This window comes from Poecilia mexicana, unplaced genomic scaffold (assembly GCF_051168715.1).
Source record: "Poecilia mexicana isolate PSO_F unplaced genomic scaffold, ASM5116871v1 scaffold_18, whole genome shotgun sequence".
Lineage (NCBI taxonomy): Eukaryota > Metazoa > Chordata > Actinopteri > Cyprinodontiformes > Poeciliidae > Poecilia > Poecilia mexicana.
Window position 1 is genome coordinate 20073260 of NW_028263387.1, and position 27146 is coordinate 20100405.

At 42.1% G+C, this 27146-nt stretch overlaps 1 protein-coding gene across 1 annotated transcript; it reads right to left on the reverse strand.

Annotated features, from left to right (window-relative positions):
• Positions 1 to 215: 215 nt before the first annotated feature.
• serpinh2 (serine (or cysteine) peptidase inhibitor, clade H, member 2) lies at positions 216 to 27030 on the reverse strand. The gene is made up of 5 exons (XM_088015864.1): positions 26786 to 27030; positions 24502 to 25130; positions 19232 to 19324; positions 18524 to 18756; positions 216 to 1821 (listed from the first exon to the last, which is right to left on the reverse strand). Exons 2-5 carry the CDS (start codon positions 25121 to 25123, stop codon positions 1516 to 1518), a joined length of 1254 nt encoding a protein of 417 aa, XP_087871990.1. The 5' UTR covers positions 25124 to 25130; positions 26786 to 27030; the 3' UTR covers positions 216 to 1515.
• Between the last annotated feature and the right edge of the window lie 116 nt (positions 27031 to 27146).

Consider the following 27146-nt stretch of genomic DNA (forward strand, 5'->3'; position numbering starts at 1 on the left):
ACAAAACATCTTGATTCTGAAAACTGTTGCCTAGAACTGCGAGATAAAAGTGAAACTATTTGGGAGGTCTGTGTCCTGTTACATCTGGAGTAACTAACAGCATTTCAGGACGACACCGACAAACACGGTAGCGATAGTGGTGACCTTTGGGCCGTTTTAAGAGCCACACTCTCTTGTAACTTCTCCAGTTCTTTGCACATAAAGAAAACTTCAGGTGAACCAAAATTTGGTCTGTTTATTGGTCAGATGGTGGGGAACAGAATGTAAATACAGGAAGTAGATGCTGTGATCTGAGTTAGTGGGAAACATGCAGAATTTAGTCATTCATTTGTATTTATTCATTTGTACGTTTCTCCACAGCATCTGAGTGGTACGCCAAACCATTCTGAGAATATATTTACTGTACGGCATCCCACAATGCAACTCAAATCTGGCTACAGGAAGGCATGTGGCTCAAAGATGCAGCTGTGTTGCATCAAGGAGCAAGCCATTCTGGAGTCCGATTGGACCTGTTCCTAATCCAGCTGTTGTGGTCACTTCTACACAACCGAACAACACCGTAGCCACTTCCGGGTTGATCGACTTTTCATTTCTGATTTCCAACTTTCAGAAGCTGTTCTATTTATTTTTTCCTATTTGCAATGAGGAATTCCCACTTCTGAGTACAAAGTGAAACAACGATAAAGACTAAAATCACATTATTATTGATTTTAGATGATTTATTTTTAAAAAATTGCAACCGTCAATAACTCACTGACCTCTTGAAATCAATTAACGTGACTTTGTTACATTTAGGCCGAGCGATGTCAGTCAAGTTCGATTCAAGTGATAAAATGGCTTCATGGATCAGCGATGGATTTAAGAGATTAAAAGGTTCACCCATCCTTTCCATGTTGTTGACACACTGCAGCCGATTACGGTCATTAGCATTATCTGGCTCATCAATAAGCACTTGGGTGGACCATCAATCTTCCCCTGTTGACCCTCAGAGGACGCTGTCCAGGGTTTCCGGCAGCCCAAAGCAGCCGCAGAGTCACTGTCCTGGTGTTTCCTGGACAAAGACGGCTTCTGTTCGAATGCTGTGTCTCTTTAAGCACTCCTCTGCATGTCAGCATGGCGGCTCTTTGCTGCAGTGGTCTTGTTTGTCGTGTCTGTTGACTTGATCAGTCTCTGAAGGTTTCTGCGTGGGGGGGCAGATTTTGGAAGAGAAAGAGATGCCTTCGATTTTCCCTCGAGTTGGAGGTTTATCCTGTATCCGTCAACTTCAGTAATGTCTTGTACAGAGTTATCATTTATACATGCAGTGTAGGTGTAGCTCTGAGTGTGTGACAGTGTAAATGTCGGATATGGCGGTGTCAGTGCCAGTCAGCCAAAAGACTATGGCGGTGTCAGCGGATGACAGCGCGATGTGAAAGAGCGCCGCGGTGAATGACAATGTCTGCACTCAGAAACCAGCAAGCTGTCTCAGAGACGGACCGGTGGAGGAAACGAGAAGACAGGAAGTAGAAAAGGATGCTACAATTCATCATGCAGGAGTTCTCCCTCGACGTTGTCCAAAGCGCCCATCAGCAGCAGGGCTCCAGTGGTGTCGTCTCGAACAAAGACGATGAACGGATGGTCGGCGTAGAACAGCTTGGGTCGCTCCGTGTTCTCCTCCTCCAGATCTGCGTCCTCTTTGCCAGCTGTGGGACCGAGCTCTAAGGAGGCCCAGTGGAGGGCGCCGCCGAGGTGAAGCTTCCCTTTGCTCTTGTCGGACATCCCGGAGAAGTCGGCTGCCTTCTGGTCCCAGGCGTCGCTCAAACCCAGAGAAGTCAGCTGTTTCTGGAGTTGGACGAAAACAAAAGTGAGCAGAGTTATCGGAGCATGTTGAACATGGACATAGAAAAAGAGACGCCACATTGACTTTGATGCCCTCCCTTGGCATCTTCCATATTGTCTCCATGGAAATTGGTATGATTTTAATTATGCTTAGTAACCAGAATTTCCAAATAAAGACTAAAGTGTTGATTCAACACTTTAGTCAAAATATGTTTTGTTTTTTAGCCACAACTAAATATATTCACCTTTAGGGCTAACTGTCACTCAGACTAAAATGAATTTTATCTGGAAATAAAAATAATAGAGTGTGTGCTTAAAATCCACTTAAATTACAGTTACTTACCTATGAAAAAACAGCAAACTACTAACTTTAACATAGTGCTTAAACTGCACTTAATTTTGCCATTTTGTCAAAAAAAAAACTAAGGGATAGAAGTAGATGGCTAGAAAAATAGACATATAGGAAAAACTACTTTGAGGTTGAACAGAACGGACACATAAGGCTAAAACAGATAGCTTGTCCGCTAATGCTATCTAGATAAACAAACCAAAACATCCAGTATATATATATATATATATATATATATATATATATATATATATATATATATATATATATATAAAATATATTTAGAAATGAGATGCAAGTAAAAACAAATTATTTTCAAACTGTACATTGTTTAAAACCTTTCAATATACAAGTTTCAGAAAGAGATTATTGGTTCAGCAGCAATGATTTCAAATGAACTGAACTTGAAACACTTTTCCTCACAAATGAGAACTTTTATACGCCGATACGCAACTTTGCGTGAAGTGCGTCGCCCAGGGGAACGTCGACATGCAACAGGAGACAGCGGGAATCGAACCACGACCTCCTGATCGCAGGGGAACTACTCCACCCACTGACCGGGGATATGAATAGATTAGAGCTCATAGTATTACGTCTTCATTGGCATTTTGCTACTTTTTGTTTTGCCTTTATTCATTTACAGTCCCGTTGCTAAATCCTCAGAATGTCTGGATTTGATCTACGTGTTCCCAAATCGGCTACCCCTGAGTCTCCAGGCCATCCGACTCGGAGACGTCCTGCAAAGTGTATGCAAACAAGCAGCTGCCAAGACGCTGATAAATTATGCACTCAGGGAGACCAAACGACGAGTGGGAGGGGAAGAATATTTTAAAATTTTTATGATGCTGTGACATTCAGAAGTGGAGACGTGCTCCTTCTCCTGAACCTCGTCACATGATTAACCTGAACTCAGCGCACCCTCCCCAAAACAGTAACTTTTCCGACTGGGTGGGGCTTCGGCGTGCCGCTTATTGACTTAGCATCCCCAAAAAAAAAAAAAAAAAGAAACCGGGTGTCGGGGAGGACACTGACAGTTGCCCTTGTTGTGATCTGGCAGAACAAAGTAGGCGACAGGCCGAAAGGAGACGGAAGGAGGAAGCAGAGGATGAATAATTTAAGAGTGATGCCCCGTGACCTCAGCACCTCCTTTGTTTTGCCTCTGATATGAATTCCACAGAAAGTCGCCGGCGTGACAGGTAGTTTATCCTCCCGTGGCAGAAGGCCACTCACAGTGACAGGCTTCTCTGGGGGCCACAGCAGAGCACGTGGGGGGGGAGGGGGGTGCATGTGGCCGAGCGGACCCATGTGTGGAGAAAGAAGCTGAAGCGGAGACGGGAGGGTGACAACGTGATTTTCTGGCACGTTTTAGACTTCGGCTGAGTAAACCGGAGATCTCTCTTAAATCATCTGGATGGGAACATTTTCTGTGCCTCCACGACGTTGTCAGGACAGATTTTGGAGATAATCTATACAAATTACCTGCTTTTCTGCAAAACTACTCACAGAAAAAAAAAAGGACCCTGGATGGAGAATTACAGGGATATTCAGATGTGTCCCTAATACAAACCCTCCTTCCACGGAGACTCAAGTGCCACCTCGAGCTCTAATGCACTTCTATTGTGTTCATCCATTATTACTCCACTTTTCCTCTTTCCTTTCCCCCGCCACCACTACATCACTGTCTTCCTCTGCTGCTCCGCCACTCGCCTGGCGTCGCCCATCCTTCATCTGACCCTCCGCCTGTACTTTATCCCCCTTTTTTTGTTCCTAACTCGGTATTTTTCCTCCTCACCTCATTCTTCTTTGACAGGCTTGCCGTCGCAGTTACTCTGTGCTCTAGCAACTTTTCGCTCTCCGTTTCAAGCTTTCTTATTGTTGGAGGAAACAGTCTTTTGCTCGAATTGTCCAAGACAAATGACGGCGCGTGTGGAACGGCTTGGATTGCTTTTTTCTTTTTTTTGCCTGTTATTCCAGGTTTTCTGATAGCTCATTTCCTGGTTTCCATGAATATTTTAAACATTTCTGGTTGAAAATAGTAAAACACTGAATATTTATTTTTTTAAATTATTTTCTCTATTTATGGACAGAAAACACACACAAAAACATAAAGAAACTGAGGATTTTGAAGAAACTAAAAATAATTAAACTGGTATTTTGAGTTCTGAATCTTTTGTAATCCAGTCGTGAATCACAAAAGTTTAAAACCAAAGTTCAAACTTTTTAAAATTTGTTCTCAGTTCAGTTTTTGCCAAGATGATAAACAAAACTCACCTGTGCATTTATATTCACCATTATTTACAAAGATTATGTCCATCTACCACGTCCAAAATTAAAGAGTATTTTTACAGTATTACCTTAAAAGTAAAGTAATACTTTTAAATGCCAGACAACTAAATAATCTACAGAAAACTAGGGACACTGGCCCCCGTTGGCCCCTGTCTAGTACCGCCCATGCCCAGGTTTTGTTTTAAAAACACTTCCTCTCAAAGTAAAAGTCATCCAAAAATGTGAGATCTTCTAGTTAAGCAGTAATTGAGCAGCATTAAAAGCTTAGTTACCAACAGTTGGAGATTTTTATTCTACCAAAAACATTCACCAAATTTAGCTCCTTTGTTACAGTCTGTGTAGTTGCACTTTTCCCCCTTTTTGCCAAGTTTAGTGTTAAAATGTTTCAGCCATTAAAACTGAAAGTGAAAATTGCCAACATATTCCTAAACAATACAGTAGTACAGTCCAAGTTCACACATGCAAAAACACAAAATCAGTCATTTTTGTCTAGTTTGTAGAGCAAATATTGCAGTACACTTGGATTAAGACAAAACTGACTTACAAAGTAACTTTTCAACAAGATACAGCAAAAAGTCTGGCAGATCATTTCACTTATAACAAGATATTTTCTTCTCTCAAATAATCTGCTAGTAGTACTTTTTCATTAATATTAAGGAATTATTGACTTAAAACAAGCTCCTACAGTGCAGGATACAGAGAGGCATCAGAACCAAGGTCCTTCATGTTTATTTCAAAATCCACTATGACATAAAAGAAGCCCGTCTTTGCTCTTTATGAGGATCAGCTCTTGACATATTGTCTCATTCAGGCCTTAAACGATATTAAGTAGAAACAAAATGACATTAAACTAAACTTCATTGTCGATAAATACGTTTAGAGCGCTGCATGGTCAGTGCTGCTTTTGATTGTTGTGTTTGAGGGGAGCTATAAAAGCTCAGTCGTTATCCACTCTGGAAATATTTCCGTCGTTTTTCTAAATTATAGTAATAGTCCACAATATTTGTGCAAAACTGCAGGACCTTTCGGCCATCGGTCAATTTTTGTTAAAGGTGAAAAATCAATTTAGTCACCTGCTATGCAATCAGTGCGTCGACTGTTTTTTTTTTTTTTTTACTTTTCAGCAAAATGAGTTACTTAAAGTAAATAAAATCGATCATGTAAATCACAGTCAGTCACTTGTTGAATTTCTTTAATTATTAATATATTTTTTATCATATAAACAGCACAAATCAACTTGAAACGACAAGGTCGTCTAATCTGATAATTTCTCACATTCCAGCAAAAGCAAAAAAAAAAAAAAAAAAAAAGTGCTTAATTGTTTTTGGAAGCGGTGAAATGTGAAACCGAAGGGATCAAGAAGCGGCACGGGGGACGAGATGTAAGAGAAGCCCTGCAGAGGTGTGGCACTGCATTATTTTTGGGAGGGAAAACCTCTGGGAGGTGCTCTTTGGCTGCCCTTTCTCTTCGGCGCTCCGCATGAATCTTAGATGGAGGCGCTCTGGGAGGACTGCTGATGCCCCCACACACAGCATCCGTCAGACATTTGTCTGCGAGTGGGAGCTGGAGGAGCTGGAGGAGCTGGAGGAGCCGTCAACTGCCGGTTTCTTCCTCCTCCTCCTGTGAACATCTGCGCGGCCTCTTTGGCACGCGGCGCCGCGAACGCTAACCAGGCCTGAGGAAGCAAACCGTCAGCCCCCAACCCTGCCAGGCACACGAAACCCCCCCACCATCACATTATTTCACCTTAATGGTTGGACAAAGTAGCTCTGTGTATTTGTTATAGTGCGAGGGTTGTCGAAATGGGCAGCTTAGGGGCACCTGGGGCGTGATGGAGGATCTGTGAGGAATCACTGCAGATTGTAAAAGCGAGTCTTAATTACGGCTCGGCGAAAAAGAAACAGAGACGATCTTTTTTTCTTTTTTATTCCCACTGCTGCGTGCAAAACTTTGTGATGCGAACTGGGAAAAGACGCCAAGATCAAAACCTAAGAATTACAAGGTAATGACTGCTTCCACCAACAGACAGCTGGTGTATCCTGTCAGAGAAATTAAAGTGAAAAAAAACAAAACAAAACAGGTAAGCTGAGAATTTCACACATAATTGGTTTATTTGCGGCCCCATTTGTACCGTTTCTTTTTTTTTTTTTAATTGTCTTTTGTGAAGTTTTATATCTACAAACTGCATATTGCATTTTATTGTTTTTTCTTTCTTTTTTTGTTGGAATTGCAGCAGTGGAAGTGGAAATTTTGCCCAAGGGTATAATTAAGCATTTTTTTTTGTTTCCAAGTTAATCTGGCAAAAAGTCCCTGCTCAAAATAAAAACTGACATCCGTCAAAAAAACATTAATCTCTTGCTAATTCTTTGTACAAATATCTGAGAGAAGGCAATCAAACCAAAAAAAATTAAAAAAAAGATTTCAAGGAGATACTGAGTGGGGAAGCATTGGGAAAAAAGACGGTAAATTGCATAAAGACCCAGAGCAAAGTGGGCTTTATGGAAGTAAGGCTAATTTTTAAAAGTTTCTATCAAGCCATCTCACAATTTTAGAGATAATTTTTCTGAATTTTGCTGAACAGACAAAGTCCATTAACAAAAGCCTTCAACAGAGCAAAAATAATTAGTCTGCATAAAAGACATAAAACTAGTTCTCAGGGGCAAAACCAGGAGAAAAATAAGCTCCAGTTGCATATCTTGTCAAAGTGTTACGATGAATACTGAACCTGTTTGTTCTCCAGCAGAGAAAACTTTTAATGGGATTAGTTCTGCTGCAACAGAACAACCTTAAAACTTTTTATATTAATCAAATGTTTTTGTTGTAGCTGGTTTTTTTCTTCTTCTTCAAAACCTTTATTTGAATTAAATAGATCTTAACAAACGTGAATATTTGTTGTCTTCCAGCTGAGATTAAAAACGTTTCCATGTCCTCGAGTCTCGCCGATGAGAAATCTGTTAATAAATTTCTCCCGAGGGTTCTGAGAAGCCCACACTGTCCAGGATTTATGATTATGATGCCATAATACTTGTTTGGTGGGATGGATCCAGGCCTTCATGCCAATTGTTATTGTGACACTTCCATCTAAACCAGTGTTTCTCAAACTTTTTTTCAGGCCGAGGACCATTTGACCCACTTAACAACACTCAGACAACCTGGCTTGAAATTTCCGCCACAAAAACACAACATTGTGTTCAGGCACGTGCAGAGGGGGGGGGCTGGGGGGGCTTGAGCACCTGCCCTTTTTGCTCCTTGCCCCAAAGTGCCCTTTTGGTCTTTTTTTTTTTTTTGTTGGTATTATTATTATTATTATAACTGGTCAAAGACGGAAAATATTCCACCAATGCGACCTCTGGGTCGCATGTAACGAAGCACAGCACATGGCACATGGCAAAAACAGTGACTTGATGTCACATGAATAGTTTTCAGTTTCTGATTCATAATGTAATACCATAAGTTGTTGTGATTAAATTCCACGACTGTGTGCAGACAGATCCTACAACTTTACATTCCTCACGATGCTGAGACAAAAGTCAGAAACATCTTAACTGGGCTACAGAGGACAAACAGCTGGACTGTTGCTGACTGGTCCAAAGTTTTAATTTCTTTTGGAAATCAAGGTCCCAGAGTTTGGAGGAAGAGTGGAGAAGCAAAGAATCAATGTTGCTTAAAGTGGGGTGGTTTGGGTTGCCATGTCTGCTCCTGGTGTCGGTCTATGGGGTTTACTGAAGTCCAGTCAGCTCAACCATCTACCAGATCATTTTAAAGAACTTCATGCTTCCTTCTGACGACAAACTTTACAGAGATGATGATTTCATTTCCCATCAGGCCTTGACATTTGCCTACTCTGCTAAAAATACCAACAACAAAAAAAAGGTTCAACGGCCATCGTTTTCCTGCTCTTGATTGGCCAACAAACCTTTAAACTGTAGATGGAAACAAAATCATTTTACAAATGCAACAAAAAAGAACAGTTGACCACAGAAAGCCTAGGAGATGTTTACCAGAGGAAGCAAATCTCTTTACTCTGCCTGACTCAAATAAACGTCCTCGACGTCAGTGGTCCCCAACCTTTTTTATTACTGCTGACCGGTCAAGACTTGGACCGGTCCGCAGCCCGTGGTTTTTCTCGGTAGAGACAAAAACCACTGACTATTGCCCCAATAACTTATAATAAATGAAATTAAACGACTCCACTTAAATTACCAGCACTTCACGTGCTGGGGTCTGAACGCACAGCTTCACAAATTCCTCCTGGTTCGCATCTGGAGAGAAATCTGCGCTGGTTCATCGGGCAGTTGGATCTGTCTGATCCATTAAACTTTTCTTTTTTTACCCTGTGCATGCGAGGATTTTTTATATTTTACTTTTTCCGTGATTTCACTTCCCCGAAACAGACAGACGTTATGTCTGCCGTGCTTATGAGCCGCTCTCCTTCTGGGTGCGTTAGGGTCACGTCTTCAGCTCCATTAGTTAAAGCCACAGGGTGAGTTAAGTTTAATTCTTTGCAGCGGCAGAGCCGCGTCCGCGTTGGTTGTGCAGCCGCAGCGAACTGCGCGTGTTACGATCTAATTAACTTGTTCACCGTTATTTATTTCCTCAAGATAAACTGCCGGCTCCTCTGTTTAGACTAGAAATGGGTTCAACATTGCATTCTCTTTAGTTTTCTCTGTTCTGTATGTAATGGAGACTGAAATTAAACGCGCCATTTCTACCAAGATTTTTGAATGGGCTTCCTAACCAGACGCTCCAAAGCGTCCGGTGTTATGCCCAGGTGTTATTCTGAAGTTATTCTATCTCACAAATAATTGTGTGAGATCCCAGCGTGGAGCAAGTAACTCCAACACTACAATCAGATTGCTGTGGCACATCAATATAAAATAATTGATGTATTAATATACCCAATTCATATTATTATTACTTCACTCTTACTTATATTTTACTTTTGATTCCACAGTCATATTTTGTTTTTCTACCTCATGTTTCAGAAATGGAACAATCGTGTAAATGTTTTTATCTGAAAACTGTTATTTTTTGAATGTGAGGTAAAACATTCATTCATCATTCACTTTAACCCTCCCCCTGTGAGTATCCCCCCGAACAGGTGCCCTCACAGAGGGTAACGTTTCGGACGAAACATTACCCGACTCGTTCGCCAGTTGAACATCGGGGGTGAGCGGGTTAACGCCCCTGGGCAGATCACCAGCACATCCCAGGGGGAACATAGAGACAGACAACCATGCACACACATTCACACCTAGGGAGAATTTAGAGGGACCCCAATTAACCTGGCAGTCATGTTTTTGGACTGTGGGTGGAAACCCACGCATGCACAGGGAGAACATGCAAGCTCCATGCAGAAGCGTCCGGGCCGGGTATCGAACCCACAACCTTCTTACTGCAAGGCAACAGCTCTACCAACTGCGCCAACTGTGCAGCACGTTATAAACACCTAAAAATACTTTTAAGTTTTATAATAATTACGTCATGAGGGAACACGTGACGCAGCTCGGACCCTGTGACGTGTTTGACCCATTCCATTCTGTTCTATGTGACAACACCGCCCTCTGGTGGTCTTGTTTTGTTCCTCCTACTCATGGACTTTCACTGGCGACATTCTGTTAAGTCGTCTCCGCTGTTCTGATTTGCTTGATGACTTTCAAATGCCCCTTTTCCACCGGCAATAGAAACAACCCGGTTCGGCTCGGCTCGGCTCGGCTCTATTTCGGAGTGACCGCGTTTCCACCGGCCCTTCTTGGCTCTGTAGCAGGGTGCCGCCTCCTGGTGGTGGGGATGGGGGTGTAGCGCCATGTGCTGTGCTTCGTTACATGCGACCCAGAGGTCGCGTTAGCGGAATATTTTCCGTATTTGACCGGTTATTATTTTTAACTACATGAAAAATTAAAGCCCGTCGGTCATTTGACAGGTTATAATTAACATCCTCATGCGAGGACGTGATAGACTTTACGCAAAGAGTGCATCGCAGAGGAAACTAAAATCAATCAGTAAAAGAATCCTTTCTGAATATCATCTCATGGACACTGAACTAAATGCGTCTTTCTGACCGGTGTTATATCTTTAAAGTTTCCTCTTCGGTCATATTTCAGTCCGTTTTCTCGTCAACATGCGAGAGTTTAGAGCGATGCGCGCTCCCGCGACAGGGGATGCAATTTTGGGCAGGCATGCGTTTCTGGGCATAACACCTGTCACCTTGTTACCTTTGACCTTTTTGCCCGTGACGCATGACGCAGTTAGATAAGGCGGCTAACTGGAGCTCAGCATAGCGAACGTTCCAGATTACGGAACAGTTTTTGGTGAATTATATATATAAAAAAACGTTTTTGGTGAATAAAGTGGAGCAGACTTGCTACTTGTCAGATGACGGAAAACGTTGAACGTTGTATCGTTTCTGCTTCAGCCCGGAGTCGCGGTTTAAGCAGAGAGGTAATGAAATACAACAGACACTGACAGGCCTCTGCGTCTGGTTTACTCTGAAGAACTACTGAGCGGGAGGAGACAGCCAGGTGAGGAGAAACTGTTCTTATCTATCGATTCAGTATTTTTATCATACAGACATTAGGCTGTTGTTGTTGTGCTATTAGCTAGCTGCTAGCTAACGACTTTGCTAGCAAAGCTAGATAACTAAAAAGCTTCTTCCCTGTGTACGAGGCAAAACTTATCATCTCCATAATGTCCGATCTTCTAATTTCCTTTGCTGCATAATGTCCATTGCATTTATTCTGGCGTTAAGGAATAGCACTTAAATAAAAGTCCAACAAGGATATTCATTTAGAATTAAAAATAACTCACCCTGAATTACCATGATAGATATAATGTATGTCATTAATGAAGGGGAAAAAACTCAACCCAGACTTTTAAGTTTAGGGTCTGGTTCGCAGAGTATGTAGTTAAATTTTTTCCCCAATTATTCAATGGGAAAAAATAAAATAACCTCAGTTAAGTAAAATAAAATTTAAACTTTTGGAATTGTAATGATTTCTTTTTTAAAAACAAATTGTTTTGTTTAAAAAACTTTTTTTAATTAAATAACAAATTTTTGTCTTGTGAACTTAAAAAGTTATTTGCCAAACATAAACTTTTATTTGCACACGTCAGAAATCTTTTGTTGCGATTTTGGCTCCTGCCCATGACTTCATGTGAGAATCACAAGCAAAACTTTGAGTCAAACAAAAACTTAGAATATCAAGAAAAGATTTCTGACATGCACAAATAAGTTTGTTTTGCAAAAAAAAATCCCTTCATGAGACAAATCTGTGATTTAAATGTTTAAAAAAGTTTTAAGCAAAACTCAGTAGGCTTTTCCCATAGTGACATGCATTAACGATTCAATTTTTCTTTTGTTTTTTTCTTTTTTCCTGCAGTTCCACCTTAAAGTTTGATGCAGCTCTGCTTTCCTGAATGGACCATCTTCATCTCCACTGCAAGTGTAGCTCTTTTTTTTATAGATTACAGTCACTAAAAGGTTGCATTGTGCCCTTGTTTATATTTTTAATAGTGTAATTCTGTAAAGACAAAATATGTAAATCAGAGCTAAACCACCAGCTCTGATTTACATATCTTGCTAAATTGCAGGTTTGAATATTGCAATACTTTCCTATAACAAAATAGACCTGCAGAAAGAAATTACTAATAAAATATCTTACATATGCATAGTTGTATGCTCTATATAGAGATGTTCCTTAGCTTTGATTGTACAGTATATTTCACAATTTTGTAATTTATCATTGTTTATTAAACTCTGAAAGCTGTGTGACTTTGTTAATATTCTGTCCTAGAATGCAGTAAGACGTGCCCCTTTTTTTTTTTGAGCACCTGCCCCTTTAGTGGTCTCTGCACGGCCCTGATTGTGTTCTAACAACAATAAAAGATCTGCAACTCACTGAAAAATATCCCTGCAGACATGGACTTCTCAGATCATATAAGAAGTCTTGGTGTTGTTTTCTTTCCACCGGAGTCATCCAGCTTTTCTTTTGAGTGGCCCGGTCTTAAACTACTGATCCATCATTATTTTTAAACACAATCCTTTGGAAAGCTAACGGTGCACGTCGCACTTTGAGCTCAAGGCAAGGTAAATGAGCAGTCATTTACGTGTAGTACCTTGCTGACCACTGGGGGGCGCCCACAGACCTCAAGTGGTCCAGGAACCAAGAGAAAGACCAATCTAAATGTTAAAATCACACTTTAAAAGACTAGAGACATGATAAAGAACCGACATTTACTGTTGACTCACTTTTCAAAGACTTGAGACTTGGCCTGATCTCCAGCTTTGAAGATTAGAGAGAGTCACTGGCTGAAGACTTGAGACGTAATGAGTTCAGACTTGAGATGTAACTCAGACTAGGTCTTTGAAGTCTCAATACTAGACTTAGAGTAAGGCTAAGTTGGTACTTAGTTGGTACAAGACTTAAAACTCGACTCAGGCTTTAGAGACTTAAGAATATATTAACACCAGAAAAGTCCTTTGGTTGTTTAGTTTGGACCAAAAGCAGGCTTTATGTTTTTGGTTTGGTGCAGCAGTTTGCTTTCACATTGTGCTTTCTTGCAAGCGAACTATAATTAGCGAACTATAAATAGCATACAAAGCCATGTGGGTGACGATCATTGCTCTCATTGGTCAGAAAATGACTTGGGTGGGACTGGGCACAAACCTGTAAAAAAAAAAAAACATCCATCCAATTCTGCTACATTTCTGTTTTGCACCTTTGTGCAGCTTTTACAACTGCAACAGCACTTTAAATGTCAAGAGAAGACCATACGATCAGTGTTTTGCCAATTTGATATTCCTGATCTCGGAACGGCGTCGGAAACATGTGCTGCAAGCCGAACGAGACGAGCAGCTCTGAGTCAGGTGACCCACGACACGCTGGCAGCAGCATCACTAAACAGAAGACCGAAGATCAAGCATGAAAAACAATGTCATTTCCATAGCGGAAAAGAGCGTTTTTCATAAAACATAAAATTGAGCTGATTCTTTACAAGAATATGCAAATTTTTTTGAGAGTTTGAATAAAGTCAGCACATTCCCTAAAGTTCTGACATCGCTTTGTGTTGAAATATGCTCCCTTGATGTCATATGATGATTAACAGCCAGATTCCCGAATCTACAACTGATGCCATTAGAAGATTAGCTTTACCCTAGGCACCTTTTAAACCACAAATCTCGACCATCATTCTTACTGCCGTTATTACTCCAGGCCCCATGAACTGTGCTATCAGTCTGATCTGCATATTTGTCTTCAGTTTCCTGCGGTTTATTATTCCGGGGTGTTTAAGAAGAAGAAGAAGAAGCAAATATGAAGTAGCGTTTTGGTGCAAGAACATGTACAGAGCTGAGGGAATTAAATGAGCAACTGTAGCAGTTTGTCGGCACGGAGAGAGTTCCATAAATCAAATGAAAAACAATCGCGGCAACAAACCCGGAGACAGACCGTCTCTGCCTCCACGGCTCGCACCTGTGGCTCCCTCTGGTTCCCCCGCTAACCAGCCGGAGACGCTGCTCTAAGCCGCTGCCACCTTGAACAAATGCAGACACGTTCTGCTTAATTCAGCGCTGCCCATAACATCCTGAGTGGGTGGCTTAAAGCGCGCGGCGGCTCTGGCATCATGGCTGATGATGCGGGCTCAGAGGGAGAAATAAACAAAAAGCTCCATTTCTCACGGCTCCCTTAAGACTTCAAAGCCTCTCTCTTCCTTTATTGGATCTCATCAGCTCCACCGGTGTATTATCTCCATGGGCTTTTACCTCTTTTGCATGGTCAATACGCTCAGTGTCTCATTCAACTCGCTCGCGCGCACACGAGAACAGCTTGTTTTTGTTCCGCAAGGCCATATCGGCACAAAAAATAAATAAAATAAAGGAAAAAAAAGAGGTGAAAGAAGGGAGCTTTTGCTTTTAGCGAGCATCTACACAAATGAAGCACCTCTGGTTGATTCGTAACAACGCCGCGTCGAAACAGCAGCCCCCTCGACACTGTACACGGCGGAGTGAGCTCTTGTAAATATTTGATGCCCTCTTGACCTCATTAGCTATGATTGAGTGAGCTCTGTGGCGCGCACTCATATGTCTTAGTCACCGGCTGGAGATCCAGCCATTAGTGTGTGTGTGTGTGTGTGTGTGTCCTGGTCAGAGGAGGATCACTGAGGGAAAAGGGTGGCTTATCGCTGACCTCTTGTTAAGAGGGCCCTTCGTCTCCGACCGCGGACCCCCGACGTAATGCGCCCTTCGGAGGAAAACACCGCAAATTGGAAAACGGAGGAAAAAAAAAAAGAGAAAGCTAAATTCAGCCGCTATTTATAGCTCGGTGTTACGCTCTCCACCTTGTCCCTGAGCAATCTTTGACCCCCACTGCCACCACGCTCCTCCGCATCTCTCGCTCACTTCCCTGCCGAATGTCACTTCCATTTAGGTCAGAAGGGCTGAGATACACTTGCTCGGTGATAGCATATTAGAGGAACATGCGAGTCCCACAAAAAAAAAAAAAAAGGGAAAGGATTTAGATCCCTGGGACTGATAAGAGGGCGAGGACAGGGGTGAAGCAGGAAATGGGTGCATCTGGACAGGAGGAGAGAATCTGCTCAACCTGACTCAAAGGAGGCTGATTTTGTTTGCTCTCATATACGGCCACACACACACACACACACACACACACACAGAGACATAACAATAACCATCTATTTGTCCAGATGCTGCCCTCTAATCTCAGGGCTGCGGCCGACCCAAGCGCTGACAGACAGAGTGGTAAACAGAATTAACCAACGGTGATGAGCAATTATCTGCCAGACCCAGTTGGAAGAATAACCGTCAATGAAGACATGGCGGGCTGTCGCCGGCCGCAGGGCAGAGCAGCTCAGCCTGATTAGAGAATCTCACGGTGCGGCGAGAGCGCACGACACGGTAAAAATCTCAGGATGTAAAACACGATCAGCTGTAATTCACGCCGCTGTAGTAACTGCATTAACATGTTTGTTACTGCCGTTATCTACGACATCTATTTACTCGCATTTGACAGACTTAATGCCATGTGTGGACACCAGTGGGTCAGAGGGACTTACGTTTTCTGAGGCGTAACTGAAAATCAAATGTTTTGCTTTTGTAGTTGTTGACTAAGAAGAGCCTTCACGGATTATAAACTGTTTTAAAACTGTAATAGTGGAAAATATTTCAGTTCTGGTCAAACCAGTCGATTGGCTTTTTTTTTAAATGTTCTCTACACCTAAGCAAGATCATTGAGTTTTAAGATCGGAGCGAAGATGCCCTAGATCTAAAACTAAACTGTTTTAAGGAATCTGCATCAGCTGAAGCTGCATCAGCATCAGATGACATGAGATTCTGACGAGCGAGCCGTGATTTTGATGGTATCGTGATAACAGCCTATTCATGGTTGAGTATTTATGGATTTTTCTCTGGAATGTGATTCCAAGTTATTCCTGAAAAATGTGCCAACATTTTTCTGCAGATCACATCTAAGTCACACAACGCGCTATGGCAAAGTCAGAAACAAGTCCCCAGAGCAGAAACAGAGAAAATCAGGATTATCTTTCTTTTTTCTTTCTTTATTTCTCCAAAAATATACTAGTTGAAGTCATGAAGAAACCACTTTAAAATGGTAAACTTTGTGTTTGAATTCGACTTGTTCACGGAGCGCATCTGAACCGTTGGGTCAAACTCACAGCTGATTAACATACTGAGCTTTTTTTTTTTTGGGTTATTCACATGTTTTTGTCAGAAGGCTTGGGCCAAAACGTTGCATGTTTGAAAAACAAAACAAAACAAAAAAAAAAAAAAGCATAATGTGCAAGTGGCACAAATCAGCCTTTGGGTGTTGAAAATATCAGAATTGGGCCGTTCTAAAGCCATGAAAAAATAAAAATAAAAATCTGTCATGGTTCACATTTCCATGTTATATGAACATAGCCTTAATATAATTAAGAGATATTAGCTGGATAATTATTCTGGCTAACTGCTTGCTAGTTGTAGAAATGTGTAGTTGGTTTTGTTCAGCCAGCTGACCAGCAGTGCACAGCAGCCCTGTCAGGCTGTGTCGTTTCTGTCTGGCGTCGTATTAAAACTGCAGGAACAGCGCGATTCCTGCGAGAGATTTATTAAAACCTCGGTATAACCGGTAACCTGCTGAAGCCTTTTTCCATCACGACTCATCAAACACACCTTCTGATGACTCAGAAAATCACAGGCCAAATTTGACTACATAATCAAAACACTGATTCATGTATTTACAGGAATTACAACTTTCTTCTTTTTTTTTATTTCCTTCAGCCTGACAAACTCTTTCATGGAACAAATGGAGATTTGTGCAACACAGAGTTTTTTTTTTTTCTCTCCCTCCTGCTTTCTGACGCAGGGCCGTGTCAAAAGGAGTTGTTTCAGGCTTCAGCACTAGATTACAGCCTCCTCCTCCTCCTCCTCCCCCGGAGCGTCCTGACAATGTTAATGTCAAAAGCTTGTTCTTCAGGGCACGGCCAGCAGAGCAACATGGCAGCGTAGCTCTACAGAGATGTTTGTCAAACCAGAAACGAGGGCAGAGCAGATTTCATTAGTCCGTGATGAGGTTACAGCGTGCACACGAGGAGGACATGGTAATCGGTTTCAGTCAGCATGCCCTTCCTCTGGGAAAAAGCTTTTACTTCCATGTCATCTGTATACGTCTGGTCCAACTATTCTTCCAGTCTGTCTTTTTTTTTTTTTTTTTTTTGCTCCTCATGTCTTTGTCACCATCAGCTGCAGTTCCATGTTTATAGACCGAAAGTTGAAACTGAATATTTGAGAAAGGTGAGAAACAAAAGCCGGATACGGGTCGCAACTGCCTGTCGTGTGAATGTAGAGTAAGTTAGTCCAGAAGGAACAAAAGCCCATGAAATGGTTCAATGCCGCAGTTTTTCATTATTTGTGAAACTTACAGATAATGAGTCCTGACTGCTCTCCAAGCAGGTTCAAGGTTAATAATAAAAGTACTTGGATGTTCAGAATGTTTTAAAAATGCCCAAACAAAGCCAGAGTCTGGAAAATCTAAATCCGAAAAAGTAAAAAGAATTTTGCAGGGAGCAGCAAACGACCGAAGCTCATTTACTTATGGATCCGGCCACAATTAAAAAATCAGATGCGTTTGATTTGCAGCACCTGGCTGCTGCTGCTTTCCCACTTAAATCCAATAAAAGCAATGAAAGCGTGGTTAGCGTCGGACGCGCACAGCATTTCTATGTAGTTACTGAAAAAGAAAATTAAAATCATAATAGTGTGGAATCTATTTTTGAATTTGTGGTCCGATTTGAAAAAAAAAAAAAAACAACAAAAAAAAAACATGTATCTACTCTCTTTGGATTCTTTAGACAGATTGTTTCACAGACTTCTTCCATAAACAGAAATACAACATTTCATTTATTTAATTTTGACGTTAACTCTCAGATCCTTTCAAATTATGAAAGGATCTGAGATAGATTTTAATAAATCTTTTGTTTTTTTTGCATATGTGCTGGCACTGTACTATTATGCATTTTAAACATAACTTGTAGGGCATTACTGTCCACTAAGTTGTGAAAATGTCATTCATTTTACGTTTAGTTGAAATACAAAACAAAAATTTTATAGAGTAGATATTAACAAATCTTGATAACCTTGGGTCATATTTAATTTATTAAGAATGAAGATTAAAATAACTCCAACCTAAGGAGAATAACCCTCCAGCATCACCTCCCTTCACATCTGAAATGGCAGCACATATAATGGGATTTAAGCCAAAACTTGAACAAGTCAAAACTTTTGTAGCATGACCATCGCTACTCAGAGACAAACTATACTGGAATCCTATTGAATTTAAGTACGTGCTTTAAAATATTACAAAAAATGAACTAGAAATAACATTACTTTGGCTCATACTTCGACATGCAGAAGCTCTGTCAGCGCTGATGAAAATCCTTGCATAATTCCCATACCGAAGCTTGTTAAAAGTGCGAAATAAAAACATTTATGTTCACAAATGGCACCGCTCTGTCAGAAAACTGTGAAAGCTGTCATGCAGCCAACATCGGCGCACCGACCTGCAGACTGAGTGAGCTGCTGATGTTTGCCTTGGGCAGAGAGAGGGTCACACCGGTAACGGCAGTTCTCTCCAGCCACTTTGACAGCAGCTCTGGGGTCAGCAGCTTGTCCAGCCTGGCCAGATTTTCCACATGAAAGGGCAGCAGGAGCACAAGGCTGGCCCTGCCCCCCCACAGAGGTGCCTCCAGAACCTGCACCATGTTGTCAACGTCTTCATGGAAGCGATACCGACCTGCAGGAGAGGAGAGAGGAGATCACAGCACTGAGGACAGGAGCATTTTATACTTTACTACTTCAGTGCTGAAGCTCTCAGCAGACATGTTTTTTTTTTGTTTTTTTTTACAGCCACTCGAGTTTGCGTCGTTCGACTCAGCTGAACTCCAACAGGAAGCCAGACGTTCAGGCTGGAGCCACAGAGTGAACTAAGTTTCTCTCAAATTGAAGACGACATTGTAAAAAAAAACAGCATTAAAATGAGCACGATGCATCTTTCTGATGTCTTTTACTGCCTTAATGGCACAAATTCACTCTGCCCTGTTGTTGTTTGAAGACAATCCATAAAACATAAAGAGCATGCTTAATAAATCATAACCATGACAAATGGGCGGGAAACAGATTGGGCCTTACAGGAGCTGAATCTCTTGTATGTTCGGTTATTTAGCATCAAAAAGCAGCCGGCTGCGCGTTTTCGTCTTTCAGTTCTTTACCTGCTCTGTGCATCATAGTCACTTTGGTGTATTTCTTCCCCAAGAAGGTGCGGCGATCGGCGCTCTCCTCGCTCAGCTCCCTCTGCCACAGCCCTGAACACACGACCATCATCAAGCATCGAAAGCTGCAGTAGATGATCAAAGGCACTCGAAAGGACACGACATCCCTAAGAACACATGCAGCGACGCAGAGCATGAATTATCGATCATTTACTGCCAATTAAACAATGTAAACCTCTCCCAAAAGCTGCTGAGTTTTGCAAAGGCTGTTATAGAGTCCAGAAGGCCACTGTGTACCGCTCATTGTCCGACACGTCCCACTTGGCCCTGCTTACTCCCCCCATGACAGCTGTCAGTTTAAGAGGGGCTGAGAGCAGTGGAATTACTGCTGTAATAACCTCAAAACACACTCTCAAAGCCACTGGACCATCACAGTGTGTGTGTGTGTGTAGGTTGACGAAATTATGACCGTTTGGGCCTTTGTGAATGACACTTTAGACTGGCTTTGGCAACAACAAATGATGACTCATTACAGATTAATCTTTTGGAAAAATCTCCACTCTCAGCACACAATGCTGCCGGAGAGAAGAGGTCCAAAAACGACAAGTGAGACGGTTTGATAACTTATCGTGATCAAAGGCTCAGATTGAAAGGAGTGTGAAGCATCATGTTTTGTTCCCATTGTCGGATGATTGATCTGATTTGGAGGCAAAACGTACGCAAGGTGACATTTTACAGATTGAGGCCCTTAAAAAAAGAAAAAGACTGAGAATAAAAATTAAGCTGCCTTCGTTGGGCTCTTTGTAGAAAAAAAAAAAAAAAAAAAAGCTTCAGACAACTACAGAATGTTCCAACAATGAAAACAATTGAGAAAAGTTTGCTTTTACTAAGTGGGTTGTTTTGACCTTTTTATACAATTTCAATTAGACTAAGCAAAAAAGAGGAAGCCGATGTAGGACAGAAACATTTTTATATTAATGATTAACATCCTTATCTGAAAAAGCCTCATATTTAGAGTGGACTTTTTGATAACCCTTCATCTTATTTCAATTTTCCAATAGTCCAGGAGAAAACAGAATGTTACTGCTCATTTTAAAACAAAAACAAAAAATATAAACTAATTGTAACCTTTTGGACGTCAATATTCACCCGTTGTAGAGCATTGTTTAGTTTAAACGAGACCACCACCGCACAGCCAAGTGTTGATGCTGTCTTTACCATCAACACCTGATGATGCAGATTCTACACATACAGAGGATGATACTGGAAGGTCTTTACCACTTACCAGACTCTTACCTTTAGTTAATCACGTACAACCCCATTGAAATCCAGATCTCATTTTCCAGAAAGACAATTCCATTTCCGTAATTTACATCCTAAAACGCAACGTTTTAGTTTGAGCAATATTTAAATAAGGCTAAAAATTGTGCCCTCCAAAGAGGTTGTAGCTATTTGGGGAAAAAACTCACAAAAATGGTTTCTGTTGAAGAAAGCAAAAGTGGAAGTATGGAAAATGGATTGATATACTGGGGAAAAAAATGATGTTGTTCAGTCTAAAACATTCCAGTGAAAATCTTAAAAGCTTTACCTGAAGAAACTGAAACTTGACCCAACTATCCAACTTTAAAAACATCAACAAGGTTTGATGTTCAGACGGGTCAAAGCTAAAACCTCAACTCCATTCATATTTGCTGGATAACATTGAAAAAGTCAGCTTGTCCCATGCTGTGTATGTATGCACCTTCATTTTAAACGTGTGTGTCCTATTTTCATTTCTTAAAATAATTAAAAATGTTTAGCTGGTTCATGATCTCACCCTGGAAATTCATTTGAAGGCAAATCTTTAAAAGCACAAAATTATTGACATCTATGGACACGAGCGAATAAAAGCTCTAGACGGAAACTGTGCTTCAACTTTCAGCAAAAGTCCAGACTGAAATCAGTGAGAGTGAGCACTTTTTCTCTGCTTCCTCATCAACTTCTGATTGCGTGGCGAAGTGGGCTTTCAGAAGCTATTATTTGAGGATAAATATGCAGGGACTTGTTCCCCCCCATGTTTTCGCATTGCCTTGTGTAACTTTGCCTCTCCTGTTCCTTTCACTGTATTATTTCTTCTTCCACTGTCACCGGTGTTTCTCTCCGACAAAACAAAGCCTGAATTAATTAACCAGCATGTACAAGAACTCCCAAGACGAGCTTCTAAAGCACCGATATTTCCCTTTCAACCATGTCTGCCAAAGTCCCTTAGTTTACCGTTCTTAGTGTTTCGCTCCTTAATTTAACTCTATCCAATCCCCCCAGTGCTTCTTTGTCTGCAACCCGTTCACACATCTGTTTCGGTTCTTAGTTAACAAAAGAAAGAGTTCACCACCAACCAATGACCTGATCCTTCATCTAGGAAGTGAACATTCAAAAACATCTGACTTTGTTCCCCCAATAAGTGAAGACAATCTAGCTGAACTGCTAAGCAGCAGCTCCTCTTCAGTGTAGAAGATGCTACTGACTAAAGAACAGAATAAAAAAAGCTGCCTTGATATCAAATGGATGTCTAAATATGAAGTCAAAGACAATATAAAAGGCTAATAGAGCAGGAATTTATATTTTCTAGTTTTACAGTCTTCTTATAGTTAGTTGTTTTTAACACAATTAAAAAAAAGAATCAGCGAACTATGATTATCCACATTTATGCATCAAATATTTCAGCGTATGTTCCCAGTATTTATGTGATTTCTAATAAACTCAAACTCCAGATACAGATCTATTAACAGGGCCCGAAAATCGAGCGATTCTTATTGCAAGTTTAGAAAAATGGGAAAGAGCCTAAATAAAACTTTATTGGTGCATCTTCACAGCTAACGCCATAGCAACCGTCGTACTTCTACCCTGAACTGCGATCCACTAACGATTACTTTTTTACCTAAAGGAAAGCTGGCACCTTGTCAGAGGACAATGCCCAATCACTGCCATCACTAATTTAGGAGCCTGAAATCAAAAACAAATAAATAAAAGCAGCGAGGAGGGGCGAGAAGCAAACTATCGACCACCTCTAAATTGCGAATCAACACTATAGGAATCCAATTTTCTGTAATCTACTTTGTGTGCCGTCATGGTCTGAATAATCTAATTTATACATTTCCAACCACAAAATTAATGAACCAACGAGAGTTGCTGCGCAGAGAGAGAGAGAGAGAAAAAAAACTAATTTCATAATAGAGTCAAATCCTCAAACAAAGAAAAATTAATTAAGTTGCTTATCAATGCTCACTTTGTTTAGAGAATGTTGTTTTTGGAGGGGGTTCTCAACCTGTCCCCACTTCTGCTGCCGCTGCCTAATAAAAAGAGAGAATACCTGCAGGGGGGAAACAGCGGCAGATAGACGCAGATAAAGACGCAAACGGGGGACGAAGGAGGAGGAGGCGGGCAGGCGGGGGAGATAAGGCGTCTGATAAATAACGACAAAAGCAAGAAAAACAAGGAGGGACGGCACAATGAGAACAAATGTAACTGAAGGATATATTTAACATGGTATCAGATTTTCTGGAGAGTGGAAAACAGGAGGAGTTGCATTGACACATTCAAATTCCTTTAAGGCCGTCATGAAAACGGACAATGAGCCCGTTTCGTTTGGCGAGCAGAGAAAACTCCCACAGCTCCCCCCGTTTCTGAAAGGAACATTTCACCTCTAATGATGCATCTCTGCTGCCACAGTGGAGTAGTGCTGATAAGGATTAGATGGATATGTTTTGGGAATGCAGCTATTAAATCACAGATGGAGGTTCTGACGGACTGGATTGGAGCCTGAAACAATGACAACTTTCCCACCACCGCAGCCTGCCACCAAAAGAACAGAGCCGAGCTGCGGCGCGGCAGGCTTGGAGCGCTCCGAGCGCAGATGTTAGGCATGACGGCGAGGCAGAGGGTCCGGGCACTTGTTACTCAATTATTTAAGACGACATATCACCCCCCCCCCCACCACCACCAATGAAAGATGGATTCACTCTCAGCGACGGACCCCAGAATCATCCTTTATCCGCAGCGTCCACCAGCTGGAGTCCAATGCATCAAGGACGCGCACTCTGAGCGCAGGTGGCCATGCTGGCATGCAGCCTGCAGAGGGTATGTTGCTGTCTGAGCAGGAGAAAAATGGTGCCATGTTCACATGCAAGGATTTTTTTTTTTTCCCTTCCTCCATTCAGCGCGGCAAACGGGTCCAGAACGAACAGATTGGATAATTCAACATGACTCTGCTCGGTGCAGAGACGCTCCAGTGTTTCATGTCTATTTTATCCAAACAATTATGTAACTGGAGATTCGCCCAGATTCATCCATGCATTTTCTATACACACACTTATCCTTGCAGGGGAGCTGGAGCCTTCCTCCAGACGGGATTCACCCTTACACATCACAACAACCGTCTACCTCTCATTTATAGTTTTGGTTTATTAGGGCTGAAAACCAGTTTCACCGGGATTTTATATAATAGAGCAACACAAAGTGGTGTATAGCTATACATTTCTTTAAACTATTCATTTCTTTTAAATAATTTGATAATTGAGGTGTGCGTTTGTATTCAGCTCCTCCAAGTCGACACTTTGTCGAAACAGGATTTCAATTACAGCTAAATATCCGTACAAGTTCACCCAGTCCAGAAAGAGACATTTTTTTGCCCCATCGGACCAAACAGAGAGAAAAATCCTAACGTCAATTTTCAAATCTTGCCAGAGATTCTCAACTGGACTTCTGCCTCTACTTTGAATAGGCCACTGTGGCCGGATTAAATCAATCCCGCATAGGAGAATGAGCCAAAATCCTGATTTAAAAGACTCACTGGCTGGTTTTGGAAAGTCTTAATGGCATCTGTTGCTACCAACGGTGGCACAACTACTTATCAACTTAAGAGAAAAGATCATTTTTCACAATTTTTATCAAATGATGACATTATTTCAATATTCCATCAACCTTTTCTACTGATATTTAAAAAAAACTCATTGATGGAAACACGGCTGTTGTCACTGAAAGGTAATTTTAATGGAGAAAATTTGCCTTGATCTTGTGTTTGTTGCTTCTATCTCTTCTTTGGTACTTCCCCCCTCACCCCCACAAACTATTTTTTTAAGAAACAGATTGCCCAACCTGTTGTCAGGATGGCAAAACAAACTGGGACACACCTGCTCCCCAGTGTGAACGTGCAACAGGAACTGGTAGGGTTAAGGTGTGGGCAAAAGGTTGAAAGAGGACCGACCCAATCGAAACTCTGCTTTACCACAAACCTTTAAAGTGAAGAGCATTTGTCAGGACCATGGCTCCGGCTTTAGCCTTGATTTCTGCCTCCAGAGGAGCCCCTTCCTTCCCACCGAGCGCAGCCTCAGCCCACTCACACAGCTGCCTCAGGTCAGCCTTGGCGTCCCCCTTCCCCAGCGTCCGGTGCTGCAGCCTGAACCGGCTCTGGATCTCCTTCGCGAAAGCCTGACCGACGGCAGGAGCCTGCTTGGTGAACACGCAAGAGGACGCGTGGATCTGGAAGCTAGTCCCGTTAGCTTTAACGAAGCTCTCTAACGCCACGGAGAGAAGTTCCCCGACCGCCTCTTTGGTCCCGGATGGAGGCCTGAGAAGTTCTCGAATCTGCTCGGCAGTTTTGCCCGCCGAGCCTTCAGACAGCGCCTCAAGCGAGGTCGCCAAGAGGAGAGGGGAGAAGAGCGTGTTTACACAGCCGGGGTCAGAGCGCAGGGCCTGGTAGAGGCGCACGCCCAGAGGCCAGCTCGGGTCGTTCACAAGAGGAGGAAGAGAGGGGCTCACTGAGGCGGCGGGGCTCTGTGACGATGTAGCGGCGCCGCTCTGCACCAGGAGGACACGCAGAGAAACCAGGAGGCAAACGGCGAGTCTGAGCAGCATGGCGGGCCTGCAGCAGAGCACAAAACGATAAGGGAGTCTGAGAATTACGAGCCGCAAAGAAAATGACATACAAAGTGACGCACATTAGTATTCAGCCCCTTTCAATTTGATACCTGATATTCTGATATTGAATGTGATATTGTTGCTAGGTAACCAAAGAGACAGCGACTGAGTGAGTTGATCCCACCGACCTCACCCAGGTGGCAGTGAGAGGTGGAGCAGCTACAGCCTTTAGTCTGCCTACACCCCCCAGAATGCCGTGCTGTTCTGGGGAATGGAATAATTGAAGATCAAATATTCTAGCAGACGTTTTTCTACCGACATTGATCACGTGTCCATCGCGATGTTGTTATTGACTGATTGTCCAGCACTAATTAAAAGGCACGTGAAGGCAACTCTAAACAGTTGGGCTTGTTTCGGCTGTTTCGCAGTTTTCTGGAAGTTTGTTCCAGATTGGTGGAACAAAAACTGTGTGGTGTTACTCCATGTTTGGTTCTGGGGAGACCTGAATGGTCTGGAGGGCAGATACAACAACAGCAGGCGTTACTGACCCGTTAAATGATTTTATAAAAACAAAAGTATTTATTAAAGTCTGTTCTCTAGGCTACTATAGGAGCCAGTGTGAGGACTTTAGAAAAAAGCTGCAAACCTACAAAAACATGTCCGTCCACCTTATCCGACAGGAAAAGAGAGCATTAATTATAGAAGGAGCCACACAGGGTAACTCTGGAGAAGCAATTAGAGCCTGGACTTGTATTTCTTATCAGGAAGGATTTAATGCCACGTAAACTGCCCAAAGCACTCCAAGAAACGACTTTATTTTAAGATCAACACGTTTTTTGGCTTGTGACCTTCAGGAAATAATCAGAGAGGCATTGAAGAGGCCCGTCGTAACTCTGGAGTAGCTCTACAGAGAGCCACATAGGGTGGAGTCTGTCCAAAACACAACTGTTATTTCATTAATAGCGCCCTGCACGAGTCTGGGGCTTTGAAAGGGTGGTAAAAGGAAGCCATTGTTGAAAGAAACCCAGAAGAAGTTTACGGCTGCAACATGACAAACATCTGAAGAGCCTCCATGGGGAAAGAATCCTGCATTACGTGGAGGATGAGAGGAATGCCCCCCCTCTGAGTTACAATGCAAGCAGAAGAGTGCAGCTCTATTGTTCACGCAAACCGGCGTCCCTTTGAGCAGCTACTTTAGCTCGCTGTTAATATTTGAGATAAAGCTCTATAAACAGCCGGAGGGTTCCCTCTTCGCTGTTAAAACTTCTACATGCGCAAAGCGCTCCATGCAGAGCCGCAGCAGCGAACTGGATCTTTTTTTTTGTTGTAAATTCCTCCCCGCTTGATAATTATCTCTCCTGCAGCGCCAAAAAATCAAAGTACGACAATTAAGTTTGATGAAGTTGCAAAAAAAAAAAAAAAAGAAGAAAAGCTTTTCAAACTGAACAAGCGGGTGAAATTGATACACTAAAAAGCATTCATGTTGTTGAGGAGTGTTGGGGAGGAAAAAGAGGAAAGAAAACCCCGAGTTATTGATTGTGAGGAGACGGGAAACATCTGCCGTCTGGTTCTGCCTACTCTGTTCTGATTAAAAAAAAAACCTCCTGACGACAAACAGAGAGGAAACAGAGGAGAATGGCTCGATTTGTTCATATTTACCGTTAATTAATTCACTCGTCTCTCGCCGCTGCTCTTCTTTCTTTCCACCTGAGCCACCGGAGGAAGTGGGAAGAACCGGAGGCTCAGACGTGGCAGGAAAGAGAGGAGGATGGATTTTTTTTTTCCTCCCTGCTTTTCCCGAAACTTCCCAGGCTCAGCGCCTGGCAGACCGAATCTGAAGTTGAAGAAAAGTCGACGCGGTTTCCGACTTGTTGCAAATGTAGGTTTTCCCGTTTGTTGTGCGGCTTTAGTGTAAATTGTCACTTTAATGGCAATTTAAGAGCTGAATGAATAAGGCTACAAAATCTATACGATGCACGATTTAAAGCGATAAGTCGATAGTGCGGAATACATTTATATT